Source organism: Diadema setosum, chromosome 2, assembly GCF_964275005.1.
Source record: "Diadema setosum chromosome 2, eeDiaSeto1, whole genome shotgun sequence".
Lineage (NCBI taxonomy): Eukaryota > Metazoa > Echinodermata > Echinoidea > Diadematoida > Diadematidae > Diadema > Diadema setosum.
This window is the reverse complement of record NC_092686.1, coordinates 16,980,416-16,997,968: the sequence shown is the minus strand read 5'-3', so window position 1 is coordinate 16,997,968 and position 17,553 is coordinate 16,980,416. Positions and strand designations below refer to the sequence as shown.

The window sequence follows — 17,553 nt, the reverse complement described above, 5'->3', positions numbered from 1 at the left end:
TTCCCCCCCCCCCCCTTTATCTTCGTCACCATTAATATGGACCATGCATCAAAAGGAACAGCTCTTGGAGGTCACTCATCAGAAACAACCACTCCCCCCCAAAAAAAAAATAAATAAAAAAAACCAAATCAATGTAAGTGACGTAGTTTCTGGTTTACCAACAGCAAACACACACACACACACACACACATTAATGTATATTGAGAAACAGTTCCAAATTATAGTAATCTCTTTATTCACCGTCGAAATACAAGACTTGAAACCAAGGCGAACAAATTATTTGAAGTAAACACCAAGTAAAAACTCGTAAATGTTATAGAATTGAATTAGGCACTTCAGTAAAATATCCTATACATGTATTTTACAAGGATTTGACGGCACTGTAGAAACAGCCTCTATAGCAAATCGACGCCAAAGTTCCACCGAAGTAGTAAATAGAATAACATGAATTTTCTTTTTTGGCTTATCCGAAAGTACATTACCGGCGACATGCATTAAGTGTTTAAATGGTTTATGGTGGATATGTCTACGTGTTAAATTTAATATGATGGGCGAATAAGAACCACACCTCTTCGTGATGAGTATTAAAACTAGCTCTCTTGCCTAGCCACATCTTGTCGAATATGTCACTCACCCAGCTTCACGTCACGTATTTCATGATACAACAAGTGGTAGTCACGTATACCTACACTATATCCATGGTCCACGCTATATCCAATCCAAATGCCAAAAATGTGTCCGAAATTTGAGACTTTGGGTATAACATCTGGCGTTTGTTGTTATCACATATTCAAACTTAAAGGTTACAAATGCATAAAGTTATTGACTACGAGCATAACATGTGACCTATTTTATAAAGAGGCATTTATCTGGGTAAATATCCAAGTGAGTCCCGATTATATCTTCTTGATTAAATACTTTGTAGCTTTGTAGCAAAGAAATCCGTTCAAAGGCACAGAAGAAAAGCGATACACGTGCTTGGCTGTTACTGTAGAATTCATTGCCACCTTCACATGAAATTCGTCATTGACAGAGTCGCTATAGATTGAATTGAAAAATATGTTTCGTGATATCCAAACTTTTTCTATTTCTTCATGTAATTTTTACAATTTCATCATTCATCGTTTCAGTGCGCCATGAGGTTTTGGCACAACGCAAATTGTAACAATAAAACTATCGAACAGCAGAGGGAGGCTGGCTGGGCAATTACAAATTGATATGATAATCAAAATGAAGAGTACCATTAAGTCAATGACGCAAGAAGTGTATCAAAGAAACAAAAAGTTTCCCCTACTTTATGCATGGCAAAGAAATAACGCTAATTCTACTAGTAATGAATGGTGAAGATTTATACTCTCAGGGCCCTGTTTTATGAAGAGTTAAAATTGCTCAAATGTATCAATTAATCAACTGTAAGTCTATGGCAAACTGTGTGGTAAGGATATTTAAAATCGATTTTATCTTTTAATAAAACGGGGCCCTGGTCTGTTAATGACCAATATTTTCTGGCACACATATGCGGTGAGATGGCATTTGCCACGTCAGCACTGTTGTCTCGAAATGTGAAGAAGACATTTGGCAGCACTAGGATCCTGGTGTCCGGGTCACAGCTGACAGAAAAGGAGAGAAGAAATAGAAATGCATTTGCAATCACTCACATATAATCATATAGTTATTGGAACGATAATGAACATAATCGAGACAAACTTAAAATAAATTGCAAAAGGCATTCAGCCAAGGTCGGGATACACCATGATTACGGAATTTACTTGTCAACATAACTAATAAAAGTGAATAGACAATAGTAAGCAACTAAGGTTTCACAATCATTAACGAAAAAGAAAAGAGGTGAGAAAAAAAAAAACTTTGTTAAAAATGATATGGGTTGCTATAGGAACTAATATAAATTTTTATCATTATTACTTTTATTATCGATGTTATTGTTATCCTTATAATGATTTTCAATTCAATACAATTCAAATTATTTTATTTCCATATGCAGTGATACAAAGCAATATACATAACGCTTACATGAGTACATAATGTTTTTAAGGAACTTTGAAGCACATAAGTTTTAACAAAACATGGGTACAATAATATAATGATATCAATTCTGGTTTTTGGATGAAAAAACAAGTACAAGCAATACAATCTAATTTTTAAACTTTATATGGAAAAAATAAATTCACAGGAAAAGCATAGCTTGTAAAATATGTGAATTATTCTAGGAGATGAGGGCATCCGTCAACGACTCCATGTATGAAAATTGTGATATCCTAACGTCAGGCGAAACAAACAGAAAATTACACAGGACTATGACAAGAACGAAAGCATGGACTTAACAGGCAGCAAAACAAACTAAAGTTATGCATGACAAAAAAAAGGAATAGAAACAAAAATAAGTATCTACAATTCAGTTATCTGGAAAGGTCACCAAGGCATGAGTTAGAACTCAGTTCTATACAAATTTAGCTTATAGAAAAACGCAAACCCTTAATATTTTGACAAACACTTATGATGTATTTATTCATATGTTTATTCTAATGAAATTGACACAAGAATAATCTTTAAAATCTATTTGGGTTTTTTTTTCTTGAGGAAGACATTTTTTTTTCTGTTTTGATTTAAAGAAAGGAAAAGTCAGAGCATCTTGTAGAGTATTGTCAAGGCTGTTCCAGAACCTTGGGCCCGTGAAAACGAATGTATTTTGAGCCAGAATTGCTCGTAGTAGTGGGAAATGATATTCACTGGAACGTCGAGCACTACTTGAGTACCGCATGATTGCGACGAAAGATTTGATCGAAAATTTGTGGTTAATTTTTGATATTGTATTTAAACATAAAATGACCCAACCGAAATAAATATAAATCATTTATCTTTAGTGATTTGTTATCACAAAACAAATTTTCAGCATGGGCACGCGGATTTAAATTAAAGATTACTCTCAACGACTTTTTTTTTTTTTTTTTGCAATAATGAAATTCTTTCCAAAAGAAATTAATGCGTGTTGCCCTACATTAAAAATCCATAGTGCAAATACGGTAAGATAAGCATGCACTAAAGCATAGTTAATGTGGAAAATGGTAAAAAAAAAATATTTCAGTCTATTTATTACACCTTTATTTCGTGAAAATGTTTTACAGAGAACATTAACATAATCTTTCCATGTAAGTTCATTATCCACAAATTATACCAAGAAATTCTATACCATTGACTTGCTCAAGAGAAATAATATGATCATCGCCAGCAGGCAGTATTTCTATTGAATTACTGAAAATCATTTACATAGATTTAGCAATATTGAGGGAAAGTTCATTGGCCTTGATCCAATGTGAAACTTCTATTAATTCTAAGTTCAGGGTACGTAGGAGAATATGGGGATCAGAGTGGGCGATAGAATGATTAGAATCATCTGCAAACAGGATAAACGATTTCGAAGATCTGTGAAAATCATTAATATAAATCATAAAGATTAGTGGGCTTAGTAAGCTACCTTGTGGAACACCACAATTTATATGTGATATCTGAGAGTAGGCCTATATGTGGGGTAGATAGGTTGCTCTTGAACCACTCCAAGGCCTTCCAACAAATTCCATGATATAATTTGCAGAGAGTATGTCATGATTGATAGCGTTGAAGCCCTTGGAGAAGTCCAGAAAGATACGAACTATATGACAAAATCTATCTAATTCTTATGCTTTTTCTGCAAATGAGAGTATAGAGCATATGATGTGCTTTGGTTAAAGCACAATACTATGATATCACTGCTATGATGATGATATTAATAATAATGATGATGATAACAATAATAACAACTTATTATCATCATGATATCAATGAAAACAACTTATCATTATTATCATGACAAAAATGATAACATTATTACTTCTACTCTTACTACTTCTGTTATTGTTACTATCATCATCACCATCATATGAAATATTACTTTTAAAGGGATCGTACAGTTATGGTTCAGACCTAACTTCAGGTTTCTAACATTTTTTGGTGAGATAATGAGAAACCTCTTATAAAATGTGAAAGAGCATGTAGTTCTATGAGGAATTCAACGTTTATTTGATGAAAATTGGTTTTGAAATGGCTGAGATATAACAAAAAAAAACAGCGATTCTAATAAAGTGTAGGACCCACACCTTATTACGATCGCTTTGTTTTACTTTGTTTTTGGATGTTTCAGTCATTCCAAACCCGATTTTCGTCAAATAAACTTTGAATTCCTCTTAAAATGGTATGTTCTGTACTATATATAAGTGTTTTCTTGGTGTCTCGCAAAAAGGTAAAAGCCAAATTCTCATCTCCACCAAAACTGTACCATCCCTTTAATATCATTCTCGTTCTAACAGTCATTGACAAAATTTGACCCCCCCAAAAAAACAAACAAACAAACAAACAAATAAAAACCTCTCTTATATGACTTTGAAGTTGAGGAAATACATTTATGTATGGGGAAGGGGGGGGGGGTAGAATGTTTATCCGGTGAAGGGCCAACTTTTATACCGTAGACGTATATTATATCATAGTATTATACTCTAACACAAAGCAACTTACTCAAGTACATCCGGGCACTGATGACTTGCTCCTCATCATCTTCACCAACACGTGCCTCACACGTGTAGGTATTCGTATAATCCTGCCTGACCTCGGCGATGCGAAGTATCAACCCCGTGGCGTCTATTCGCGCTCCTTGTTCCACTTCATGGGCTAAATTTATACACACAGTAAGTGTGGAAGACAGAATATTAGTGTAAGGAATGTAGGATGCAGTGTCAGTTCTCGAATCCATCCATATCGTCACATCCGTGATGTGACGATAAAGATCTTATCGACGCTCCGTTATGATACTATAGGTTTTCCCATTAATTTTCGCACTTTTGTCATTCAATTTCAAAGATTTATTATTCAATTTCGTCCCGAGAAGCACGTGGAACGCTAATCATAACTTCAATTTCGTCAATTGTCATTGTAATTCGTTTTTCGTCAAACATTTTCGAAGACATAGCATTCAGAATCGTCAATTGTGTATGTGTGTGTGTGTGGGGGGGGGCGACATTTGTCTGTATGTTAACTCCTGAATGTAAAATATGAACGATTACAGAAAAAAAATACATGAATGACTGGAAAATCACACCGGATAGAGATATGACACGAATATGAATGAAAATTTAACGAAAATGATTGACAAAAGACGAAATCGATTCTGCTGTTTTGAGTGCTGCGAGTGACACTGACGTTTTTGAACTGTAAATGACGAAAATGTATGCCAAATGACTAAATTGAATGGACTATGTTTGAAAATGAACGACGAAAGACGAATTTGAAAGTAAGATTGGCCTATTCCCGACATCCTGCGACGAAATTGAAGTAAAGATGAAAAAAGATTGAAAATGAATGAGAAACCTACAGTAATCAAATATGTTCTATGCTATCATAAAAAAGAAAAAAAAAAATCCACTTGAGTGAAACAAATTATCTTTCCTTAGAATACAGAAGCAGAAGACGAATACCCTTTGGATCACTCTCTCAAGTCAGTTTCTCCAAGAGTTGCTGATCAACTGTATAATGATTGTCATTCGACAAATCAGTGTTGAATAATTCAGTTTGCTGCTATTTTATTAATGAAATTAATGTTCTATCACTGATTTGAGCCTGCACAACACAGTGAAAAACTGGAAAAACACTCTGAGAGCGCAGATCTCCGCCAAGCATGCAAATCATTTTCACCACTGATCTTGTTCTTCCGTAGAGATATCAGTGATTTCCACCCATACGTACTTATATTATTGACCGATTCTGTGACGCGCTATGTGTATTTTTGGCATGGGCAGCGCCATTATTGCGGTGTATCATCCGACCCCCCCCCCTCCTCTTTCCCCACCCCTCTCACGCGCGCAGAATGAAAAACTGATGCATGGTTGCTTTAGCCAATGGGCAAAGATAGCGTCTTTGGCCAATGGGCGTCTCGTACTGAGTGCGCGAATGCTTGCTTAGTGCGCGAACCTTTGTTACAAGTGCGCGATAAACATGTTGCCCTGGGGGTGGGGGAGAGCAGGGGGGGGGGGGTCGGCTGAGACACCGCAATTTGAACTTGAACTTTGAACTTTTGAACTTTGAGCTCATGGCTGCGCCCAGTGCCAAATGTCTGCTGCCCTCAACGCACCCGAATCGGTCAATAGCATTGCGTGCTGAAAGTTGCCAGATTTCCCAATATAGAAGCCTTTGTTATGTCATAAACACTCAGCTGCACGGCGCGCCATGGTACTGAGTACACTACAGAACTACAGTGGTAGCTTTATACAGCGAGGTCTTCTGGACCTGGAAATTTTATTGTATGTGTGTACATGCATGATTATATGAATACATGTTTTATGTATGCTAAAGTATACACACACATATGGGTGTACATGGATACCTTGATGTCCTTTTTGTGTCAGGCATCCCTTTGCATCGTGTTTTCAATGTACTTTATGATTATTATATTTGTTCATACATGTATGTACATATGTTAACATCATGTTGGTTGTATTCTACTGTTAAGACAAAGACATTGTAAATTTCTCATACTCCGAAAGGGGTCGTTAGAAATTGTTCAAATAAACTTCAAACTTCAGAAACTAGAGCATGCACTTTAGTGCGCGCAGGCAAACCTGAAATACGTGCAGCCTGAACTCCCAAGTTCATTGACCCTACCTGCCAAAATGTCAAAAATCCTTCATAAATACTCACAAAATTCTCGGATCACTGCCAAAAGTTAATTGTTTGGTATTTGTGCCATTCTCAACCTTTCCTGCAAGTTTCATCCCAATCGGTTCACTACTTTTTGAGTTATTTTGAACACGGACAAACTAACTAACGAACTAACGAACAAACCAACGGTATAAACGAAAACATAACCTCCTCCCTTGGCGGAGGTAATTATGAAGCGCTTAGGACCTACACCACAGAACTCTTATTGTGTAAGAGTTCTGTGACCTACACCAGTATATGTTAAAAAAAAAATACACCCACCATGCAGTCCGTGACCTCACAATGGGTGATTTCAAGTTCGGTGCTAGTGCTATATAGTGCTAGCCGCCAAATAATAGCGTTAAATCGAGCTCCAACACCGACGGTCAGATTAACGAGGCGATACCGATCAAAATTATCGATCACCAGCACTAGGTGTTGGAATCACAGCACCACGAGCTCCGCGGGAATTGCGCGACGAAAAAAGTGATCGCGCGTGATTACAGTAAATAATTAAAAGATGTAGACAAAATTGGTTAGTTTTAGAGACATAGTGAGGAAGGCAGATTAAAATGCCACAAATTTCATCCACTCCCCTAAATACAACTATCTTAAATTTGCTCCCACGCTCGGATTTATAAAGCCATGTCGAGAGTGTTCGTGTACGTTACGTGGGCGACCACTGCATTAGCACAGACTTTGCACGTAACGTGCATCTATTATTGACGTGAATATTGAGTCTCGCACGGCAACGCTAACACCAGCACCGAACTTGAAATGACGAAAATGTTAATCCCTAGGGGCTAGTGTTAGTCAATGGCGAAAAAGCACGTAAATCGCTAACACAAACGGCGGAGCTCGGTTCAGCAGACGACATTCAACACCGAGCCCAGCACTAACTACCGGAAATACGTCATAATTTTGAGGTCAACTCCCAACATCGACGTGATTTCAAGTTCGGTTTTATCGCCGGTGCTAGTGCTGAGATAGCACTAGCACTAGCACTAGCACCGAACTTGAAATCACCCAATGCCCCTTTATTTACATTACCGTAATCATTTACGTATCTTGACCTTTGACCACGAGGATTAACAATTCATTGGTCCCTTTATCCAGATGACATTCCAATTAATTTTTCTTTTCTTGTTCTCAATAGACTTTCCTTGATGAAACTATAGCTGAAAATTGCCATTATCTTGACATGTCAATGTCAATGACTTGGTATAACATGTCATATTTTTTTATGTCATGGTTAAATCTCGGGCCAGATCTTGCCAGCAAAATACCGCATTCACGGACACCTTTTCATTCGTTCTTAGGGGATAGGAACGCACTGACTTTCTTTTTCGTTCCTATTGCTGATGACGAAATTAAAGAAGTAGTTTGTGAAATGAATAATAAGAAGAGTACAGGTGATGATGGTATTTCAACTTTTCTTTTAAAAAATGTGATAAATGAAATAGTTTCTTCTCTCGTTTATATTTTTAATCAATCTTTATCAAGCTGAAAATTTCCTGATAAAATGAAAGTTGCTAGAGTTATTCCTATATACAAAAAGGGTCCTAAAGACTTGAAAGAACTTGTTAATACTTATCGCCCGATATCTCTTTTAACTTCAAATTTTGGAAAAGCTTGTTCATAAAAGAACTCTTAGATTTCTTGTTAATTGTAATATTCTTTCGAATTTTCAGTTCGGTTTCAGAAAGCAACACAGCACTACCCACGCTTTATTGGCTTTTACTGATAAAGTGGCACATGCTCTTGACGATGCTTCACACACCATCGGTGTTTTTATTGATTTCTCGAAGGCTTTTGACACGATAGACCATGATATTCTCCTTTATAAGTTAAGCCATTACGGCATTCGCGGGACGGCTTTAGAATGGTTTAGAGATTATCTTACTGATAGAAAGCAGTATGTTTATCTTAATGGTCATGAGTCCTCAATGAAATCAATTACAGATGGTGTCCCCCAGGGTTCCCTACTCGGCCCGCTACTATTCATCTTGTACATAAATGACCTCCAGAATTCACCAGAGATTCTTTCTTTTATATGCTTTGCAGATGACACAAATTTATTTCTTTCACATCGTAATTCTAATACGCTTATTCATATGTTAAACAACGAATTGAAACTTGTTCAGTCCTGGATTCATGCCAACAGGTTATCACTAAACACTGATAAAACATATTATATGCTGTTCAGTAACTCTTTGCAATTTATTCCTGGTCATGTCCAAAGTAATGGCACTAATTTAACGAAGTTTGAGAGTATTAAGTTTCTAGGACTGTATATTGATAGCGATTTATCTTGGAAGTATCACATCAACTTTTTAACCGAAGTTTTATCTAGGAATGCAGGAATTCTAAATAAACTGAACGATTACTTCGCCACCAATATATTACAAATTATATACTCGAATATGATTTCCCCTTACCTCAACTACGGAAAACTGGCATTGGGGTAACACGTCCCAGTCTTTGCTTGACTCGCTCTTTCTCTTATAAAAGCGCGCTATTAGAATAATTAATAAAGTATTTTTCTCATACAGATGAATTTTTTCCATAAGAACAAAATTTTGAAATTGTCAGATTTGTTTTATTACAATTTAGGGATATTCATGTATAAATTATCCAAAAATGATCTTCCTGATATATTTTTACATATGTTTAAAAGAAATTACTCTATTCATAACTATCCCACCCGCCAACGTGACGATTATCACCTACCATGTACCCGAACCATTTTTGCGAAAAAAACAATTATGTATACAGGCCGAAGTACTGGAACGATCTCCCCATAGAACTCGCAGGTTGTTTGATTTTGTCGACCTTCAAATACAAATTAAGACATAATTTATTGAATAATTACATTGCGTAAGTCCATTGAAATTTCCTTCTTTCTTGTTTATGTTCCTTTTCCTGCGGTGTTGGTTGTTGTCATTCAAATCAGTTATGCCTCTCTGTTTGCGCTCTTAAATTCCTTCACACCAGTACCCCTTTTTGTACCCTAAGACTTCCGAACGCGCGAACAGCTGGCTTGTTGTATTCCCCTCAGTGCTATACTGGCTGGTAATTCTAATTCTAATTCCAAATCTTCTTTGAATGTTAGTACTTGTATGTTCACTCTTTAGGTTTTCCGTATCTCCTCTGAGGACTCGCATGTCGAGTTGTTCTCTTTTCACAATTTTTCAAATCATATCATTACACTATTGTCAACATTGTTAAATCAACTGTTCTTACATCTGCAGAATGTGGTTGTCTGTATATCACTGTTAATGTATTGAGAAGATTCTGTTAGTGCCCCAGGTATTTTTGCCTTTCATTTTTGTTTCTCTTTATTTTGGTCCTAGTCGCATCCGTGCTCCTCATCTTTACACTCTGTTCAGAATTTGGGACCTACGCTTAAAGGGAAGCAGTCCTGAGATTTTCAAAGTAATGATAATTAAGAAGAGTAAAAAACATAACCTTTCACCAGTTTGTACGCGTGTAAATGAAAAACTGTCTCCGTACGCGATTTTCGAAAAATAATTCCTGCAAGCGATCGTGTAAGAGCTGGCAAAAAGATGCTACGTAGTGCATGCCCTACTCACCAAGTTGACAGCCGTGCCTCTAAAAACCAATTTAAGTGTTAAAATGATTAGTTGCAATTTTATCATATAATGTGAAAGTTTGTGGTTTTATTATTTCAAACAAAATATGTCAAGCTTAGATATATATAATTCATGAAAAATTTATATTGTTAACATAAATTTATACGTATTTTTAAACCAAATATACCATGAACTTGACATCAAATAGGCACGGTAGTTTTCTAGCTTCCGTCCGTGTTGCATACTTCTTAGCGTAGAAACAACTCTCGCGCGCGAATTCTTACCATACTAATGTACACTGTGCTAGTACTCCGTCTAGCTGATTTTGCCGAAGATAACCTGTGCATGAGAGAGTCGAATTCTTCAAAGAAAATATTGTTTGTATCTCAATATTTTTGTAAGTAGTCAGATATCGCCTTTCCTCGACGTGAGCCGGGAAGGGTAAACACAGGGGGTCGTAGGGATATGATTTCGCTCCACTTTGCCGTGCATGTCCAGTCGGCACTGGCAGCAGCTAGCTTAGTGGCACTGCACTGCAGTCCAACCCCGGTTGCAGCCCCACGGTAAATGAAACATAGCTAGCCACTAAACTTCTTTCCTTACCTCTCTACGCTTTTTCCCTCGGTTCTCTTCGAAGTCGATGCTCGAGTTGTTTCTGTTTTATAACTCATGTGAGCAAATGGTCGGGATTGCATCTGGCTTCAGGAGTTTTCTCGGTTTATAACCGGAGGGCTACAGCCTGCCGGTCCACGTAAAAACATCGCTTCTCAAATGGTCCACGCACAGGTACAGGTAGGTCACAACACGATATCGAGATTTTGTAGGCCCTAAGTTTCTTATGTTCGGCATCGTTGTACCGAGATTTCTCAGCTATACAGCTCACCTTTCACGATACTTTTGTGGGTCTGGGACGGAAAAAAGGATTTTCCTGGGAAATTTTCTGCACGATTCGAGCAAAACTACTGATGTAAGATAGCCTGACTAGACGACGCTGACTGCGGTCGCCCCTATAGTGTACTAGCAGGCCTGTAGCTAGCTGTGTAGCCGTATCTACCTACAATCTGTACTAGAACGTATACATGAGCGGCGACAGGGCTGCAGCTGCGCTTGTGATAGACTGGAAAAGTGTGAAGGGCAAACCGCGTACGGGGTACTGACTGTATCTACCGTAGATCTAGTTGTACCGTCCACACGTGTACTGTGCGATTATAATACACAATACACTCACACACACACACACACACACACACACACACAACGTAGAAATAATGTCAAATACATGTACTACTACACGTAGTAGCCACCGACGTCTTAATGCATCTGGGTAACTAGGGAGCGTACGAGCAGAACACGGCTGGGAAGAGTTGTGCATCGGTGACGTCTGACTCTCCGCCAGGATTTGCTCATTAGCATATTCACCATGCAGATTCACACTTTTTCAACCAAAATTTATGAGCTTATTTGGTGATTTGAAAGTTTGTTTTCGGTGAAAGTAGTTCATTGGAGGTACCAACAACAATATATTTTTTTAAATTTCGTGAGGACTGTGTCCTTTTAACAAGCTCGCTTTTAAGTAGCTTCCGTCATATTTCTTTAGCGTTTAATACATAAAAAACCAAACGTACGATGATTGACCACTATATGTTTTACATTCTTACATTAATTTACTGTACATCCAAGCGGGATATCATGATTCGCTATGTTTTTATAGTGGTTATATTTACTGCAGTGGCTCTCACCTCTCACGTCACCGACGTACCACTCCACAGAAGCATCATCTCGGTTTGGGACGCACTCGAGATCCAGCGGACTACCCTCAGCTATCGTCACATTCCCAGATGTTCTGATGAAGGTAAGTTCCACATTAGTGTTGCTGGTACTTCCCGCATAGAGGTCTTGAAGGAATTGAGGGGCAGCGAGGGTCACATTGTACGACTGTAGCCAGTCTCGGTAAGGAGCAATGCTGGTGTAGTAGCCGTACTCGCCTTGCACCGCGCACTGCTCTGAAGTACCTCCAGTAACAATTCCCAGTTGATACCAGAGCCCTCTATACTTGACTGCAAAAGGACCGCCACTATCGCCTTCACATGAATCTTCATCACTTGTACCTGCACAGAACATGCGTTTTTTACCACGCACTTGGCACTGTGCTCGTGATACCACTGGAACATTTACTTCTCTGAGTTCGGTAGAGGGTGCCCCTCCAGCAACTTGACTTCCCCAGCCCGTGACACGACCGACAGAGGCTCGAGACAGAAGGCGACGTGAAAAGCCTGAAGGTAACAGACAAATGGGCCTCACGTAATCTGTAAAATCCCTCAGGGGTTGCCGTAGACGGATAAGAGCGATGTCGTTGGTCAAACTCTTCTTCTTGTAGCGAGGATGTTTGATTATTTGTGCTATATCTCTTGTGAACTCGTGACTGCTACGAGAGTGGGTATCATGATCACCAAAGTAGAGTACAATTTGGTCTTCCCTGTACCGGACAGTACAGTGTGCGGCTGTCAACACCCACTGCTGATCGAGAAGTGTGCCGCCACAGAATGTCTTTCTGTCAGTGGTACTGTACAAGCGAACCATGTAGGGAGCCGTCCCTTCCTCCACAGGACCTCCTCCGATGATTTTCGGATTCATGTTCCCATTAACGTTTTCCCAATCACTTTGTATGCTTCCTATACTCCATTCATATGCGTTACTTGATAGGCTCGACTCGGGATCTCCTTCCGTCACGGTTTGCCGGGTGGTCACGGTTGCCGGGTTATTCTGCACTGTAATCGTTCCGCAGACTGTGGAACAAATAAAAGAAAGTAGATACATGTACTCATAATTCGGTACAATAAAAAAGCAAACGTCTGTCTTTCGTCAAAATTGATACCTCCAATATAAACACTAGCTATATCCTGATTTATACTGCTCTAAAGTGTATCTTTTCTGTTTTCAAGGGCCTTCGCCTTAATTAATGACCATGACTACTTTACACTTTGTGTAAGTGTGTGTATGTGTGTGTGTGTGTGTGTGTTTGTTTGCGTGTGAAAGCGAAGAGATTTTTTTTAGTGGTGAAATGCCGACTGCATTTTCTTGGTATGTCTAGCCTACTGTGCGATTGATAACTATATTTATTTGGTACATACGACTTCTGATGTAGTGTGAGCTTTTTATGTTACAAGCAATTATAGAACAGCAAGAAATTACAAATGTCCACCAGGGTCTTGAACTCAAGATAACTTACACATCGCTTTTAATATTTTCGTCCTGACAGAAAACTTTAATCTATATTTTACAAACCTGAAATTATCGTAAATTAACTCTTTGTTGCTTAGTTGCTTAGTGATGTCTTACGATTAGGAATGTCAAGGATTGGTGGAGCTGCCAGAAAAAGCCAAGCGTGCGCTCGAGCCTTCACAGTTCCTCCGACGTCTGTCAGAACACAGGTATACTTCCCTTCGTCCTTGGGCTCAAGATTCAGTAGAATCAGACCTCCGCCCGGTACCTGTGTTCAGGCAGGAGATTAATTGTACATCATCTGCACTTTTTAGAAAGGCGAGGAGACCCTACTGCGAGGCTGAGAGGCTACTAAGAGATAGGCATTAGCTAAGTTACAATGCTATCATTGTACAAAGGACATTGTAAGTAAAATATGTTTACTCCTGCTCAAGGATAGACGAATATTAACAGAAAAAATATATGACAATCTTGTCTTGTCTTGTAAGTACTGCACCAACCGCCGCTGCTGGGCTATAGACGTGCAGTCATGAATACAGTTGCAGGACCTTAAAATCTCATTTTGGACAAACAAGATTTAAAAGTATCGATATTGGTTGCAGATATTGTTTCAGCTGTCAGTGTGTTCCAAATTGCGATTGTCCTTTGGTAAAGTGAGTGATGATTAAAATCCTTGTTGATCTGAATAGTGCTGTAATTCAAGGGTTGATTTGACCTGGTTGCTGGTCCACTTCTGGCATCCCTTTTAAGATGATTTATGCTTGACGGGATTAAGCCATGAGTTTCTTTATAAATCAGTGAGAGCCTGGCAATCGTGCGTCGTCTTTGAAGAGAGTCCCGCTTTAGATCTTGGAGAATGTCTGTGACACTGCTGGTTTTCCTGCAGTCGTTGGTAACAAACCTAGCAGATCTCCTTTGAACTTTCTAAGGTCAGGCATGTCAGGAACCGTAGGCCTACTTTCGCCCAGGTCTGGGATGGCAGAAATGTCTTCATTTGTAAATATCGAACAAAACTGCTGATTAAGCACCTCTGCCTTTTCCTTGGCGCCTGATACAATCTTTCCCATAGATGGCAGTGAGCAGACACACGCGGCTTCTCTGTGTAAGGCTTTAACATAATTCCAAGAAAGTTTAGAGTTCCAATTTTGAAGACTTGACCCTATATCCCTAACATAATAACGATAAGATTTTCTGATCTGCCTGTCAACTTTCCGCAATAGAATTTTAAAGGGACCTTGAAATCCAAATGCATGTTGATTTGGATTGATTTATGATGCCCTCAACATCACTTTTGCGGTGAAACGAATATCTAGGAACATTCGATATATTTTAACGACTTTTTCTTCTATTTTTCTTCAGTTTACTTGGGAACGCCCACAAAAAAATCCTTCAAAACCAATATTCTTGAGATGACCTCATCTGTCAATCATTGCAAAAGTACTGAAATGTTTAACAAACGACATTGGAATGCACCTTCATCTCGACTCTGCATAAGACTTACATGAGTAGGCGTTTTCATCAGCCCGATAAAAATCCAAGCTCGAGAAATTTTTCGCGATTGAGAGTTAGCGCGCTATTTCATTTCTTATTCACATAAGCCCGAATTTTTGTCGAGATATTAGACAGCTGAGTATTTGCAAACAGCATAAGTAATGTGTGTGCCCTCTCAAAAATTCCTCGTGATTTGTGTGCAGTATGCCGCGATCGATCGGGTCACACACGCTAGGCATAATGGGATGCATCGCGCTAATTTCTCGAGTCGTTTTCCAACGGCGTAAATCCGTACTGAGGAGTGGGGGGGGGGGGGGGATGGTCACCATCACCACGATTACAAGCCCATAACCGGACCGGCGCAGCCTTGGGGGGGGGGGGGGAGGGAAGCTTGGTGACCCCCCCCCCCCACACACACACACACTTTACAGGGATCGGATGTCCCACTCTTTTGCATGGAATAAGTTATAGTGGGAGGAAAGTGGCAGCAAAAATATGAAGACGTTTTGTTCTTGTTGCTTTTTGTTTTTGCTTGTCAGATGACTTTCGGCGGAAAATGAGACCTTAAAAGTATGAAAACATTTTTCTTTTTGTTTTTGAAATATCCGTGAGAGGGAGCGGAACGACCGAACGGGGGGAGGGTGTGTATCCCTCTCCCACACGAAGAAGATTTTACATTTTCAGACCTGAAATTCAGCGATCTGGTGCACACTTTTGGTGAAATTTTGTTTTCTTTTCTTTAAAAAAAAAAATAAGAAAATGAAATATTCACAATATATTATTGAATGACTAAATCGTGGTATTTCAGCTCTTGCTCCGCCTGTGCGACATCACTGTGAAGGCCTACTAAATAATGGGGCCTATCACCGGCTTAGACAGGATTTGATCTTAGGAGGAGCGGTTATGTGCCACGGAGGGAGCGAAGCAAGCGAGGGGGGGGGGGGGGAGGGTATGGTAGGGAGGTTTCTCCCTCCCACGATGAAATCTTTTTGCAGTAATATCACTTAGACATTTTACAGTCCCAAAACTGTCGTTTGTAGCTATATTTTTCGCTTTGGAAACCAAGGAGGGCCGCACCGGGCGCAACTGCTGTCAATCACTGGCAGCAACATCAGGAGAATGGCATATACTCGGCAATTAAATGCGAGCGAGCTTGAAATTTTTGACATTTTACAGTCTAAAAACTGCCGTTTGTAGCTATATTTTTTGCTTTGGAAATTAAGGGGGGCCGCACCGGGCGCAACTGCTGTCAATCACTGGCAGGAACATCAGCAGAATGACATATAGTCCATGGGCCAGGCCAGATATTGGTACCATCTGAGGTGGCAAAACCTTTTTGGTGTCATTTTGTTTGTCGGGCATAGATATGCTTATCAAGCTATGATAGCATTTCCAAATGAGTAGCTTAGTCATAGTAAATGAATTTTTAACCAATTTGGTCTCGTTGTTATATCCCTATACTTCTGAATCGAAACTAACCGCTATACAAAGAAGAGCACTGTCTTCTGTATGTTCCATAGAGCTGTAAAATGCAGCTCTATGGTATGTTCACAGGTGTTCTATTGTAAACGCGGTGCGCTTAGTCTTTATTCAAGGCAGTGAAGGGAATATCTAAAGGTTATGATGTCCGCAGCGCTTAGTCTTTATTCTAGACGGTGAAGGAAATATCCAAAGCGTATGATACAGTGTATATCCTTTTATCTAAAAACAACAACAACAACAAAAGCAATTCCTCGTGAATTTAACCGTATCTTTCAATTATTTATCATTTTCCGGCGAAAACGCTATGGTGAAAACGCTGATACCACGCCAATGTCGCTTTATTTCCCTCCAACAATATAAGATAATGCAAAAACAATGTACCGGTACACTACGATACATTATAATGAATGATATTGTAAATGAACAGAGTGATTTTTGTTTAAAACTGATGTATTTGTTGATAGGGTAGTATAAAAACAGTATAGATAATCCCTTTTATGAGAAACTTTAGATATTATAACGGTACATTGGTCTAGATAAAGACTAAGCGCACCGCGTGAAAGCTGTGGACATCATAACCCTTTGGATATTCCCTTCGCTGCCTTGAATAAAGACTAAGCGCACCGCGTTTACAACAGAACACCTGTGGACATACAGAAGGCAGCGCTCTTCTTTGTATAGCGGTTTAGTTTCGATTCAGAAGTATAGGGATATAAAAACGAGACCAAATTGGTTAAAAATTCATTTATTATGACTAAGCTACTCATTTGGAAATGCTATCATAGCTTGATAAGCATATCTATGCCCGACAAACAAACTGACACCAAAAAGGTTGTGCCACTTCAGATGGTACCAACAACCCATTTTTCGAGTCTTGGCCCATGGACTAATAGCGGTTAAATGCGAGCGAGCGGAGCGAGCGAGCTTGAAAATTTTTGACATTTTACAGTCCAAAGACTGCCGTTTGTGGCTGTATAGTGTTTTTCGCTTTGGAAATTAAGGGGGGGGGGGCACACACCGGGCG

General features: G+C 39.1%; 1 protein-coding gene across 1 annotated transcript in view; it reads right to left on the bottom strand.

The window, feature by feature from the left end:
* Positions 1-236: 236 nt before the first annotated feature.
* LOC140242934 (uncharacterized) overlaps positions 237-17,553 on the bottom strand; it is a 153,942-nt gene continuing 136,625 nt past the window's right edge. Inside the window, exons 27-30 of the mRNA XM_072322682.1 lie at positions 13,674-13,824; positions 12,074-13,120; positions 4,567-4,728; positions 237-1,610 (exon numbers count right to left, since the gene is read on the bottom strand). Coding sequence (XP_072178783.1) covers positions 1,585-1,610; positions 4,567-4,728; positions 12,074-13,120; positions 13,674-13,824 — 1,386 coding nt within the window. The 3' untranslated portion in view covers positions 237-1,584. The remainder of the gene's footprint in view (positions 1,611-4,566; positions 4,729-12,073; positions 13,121-13,673; positions 13,825-17,553) is intronic.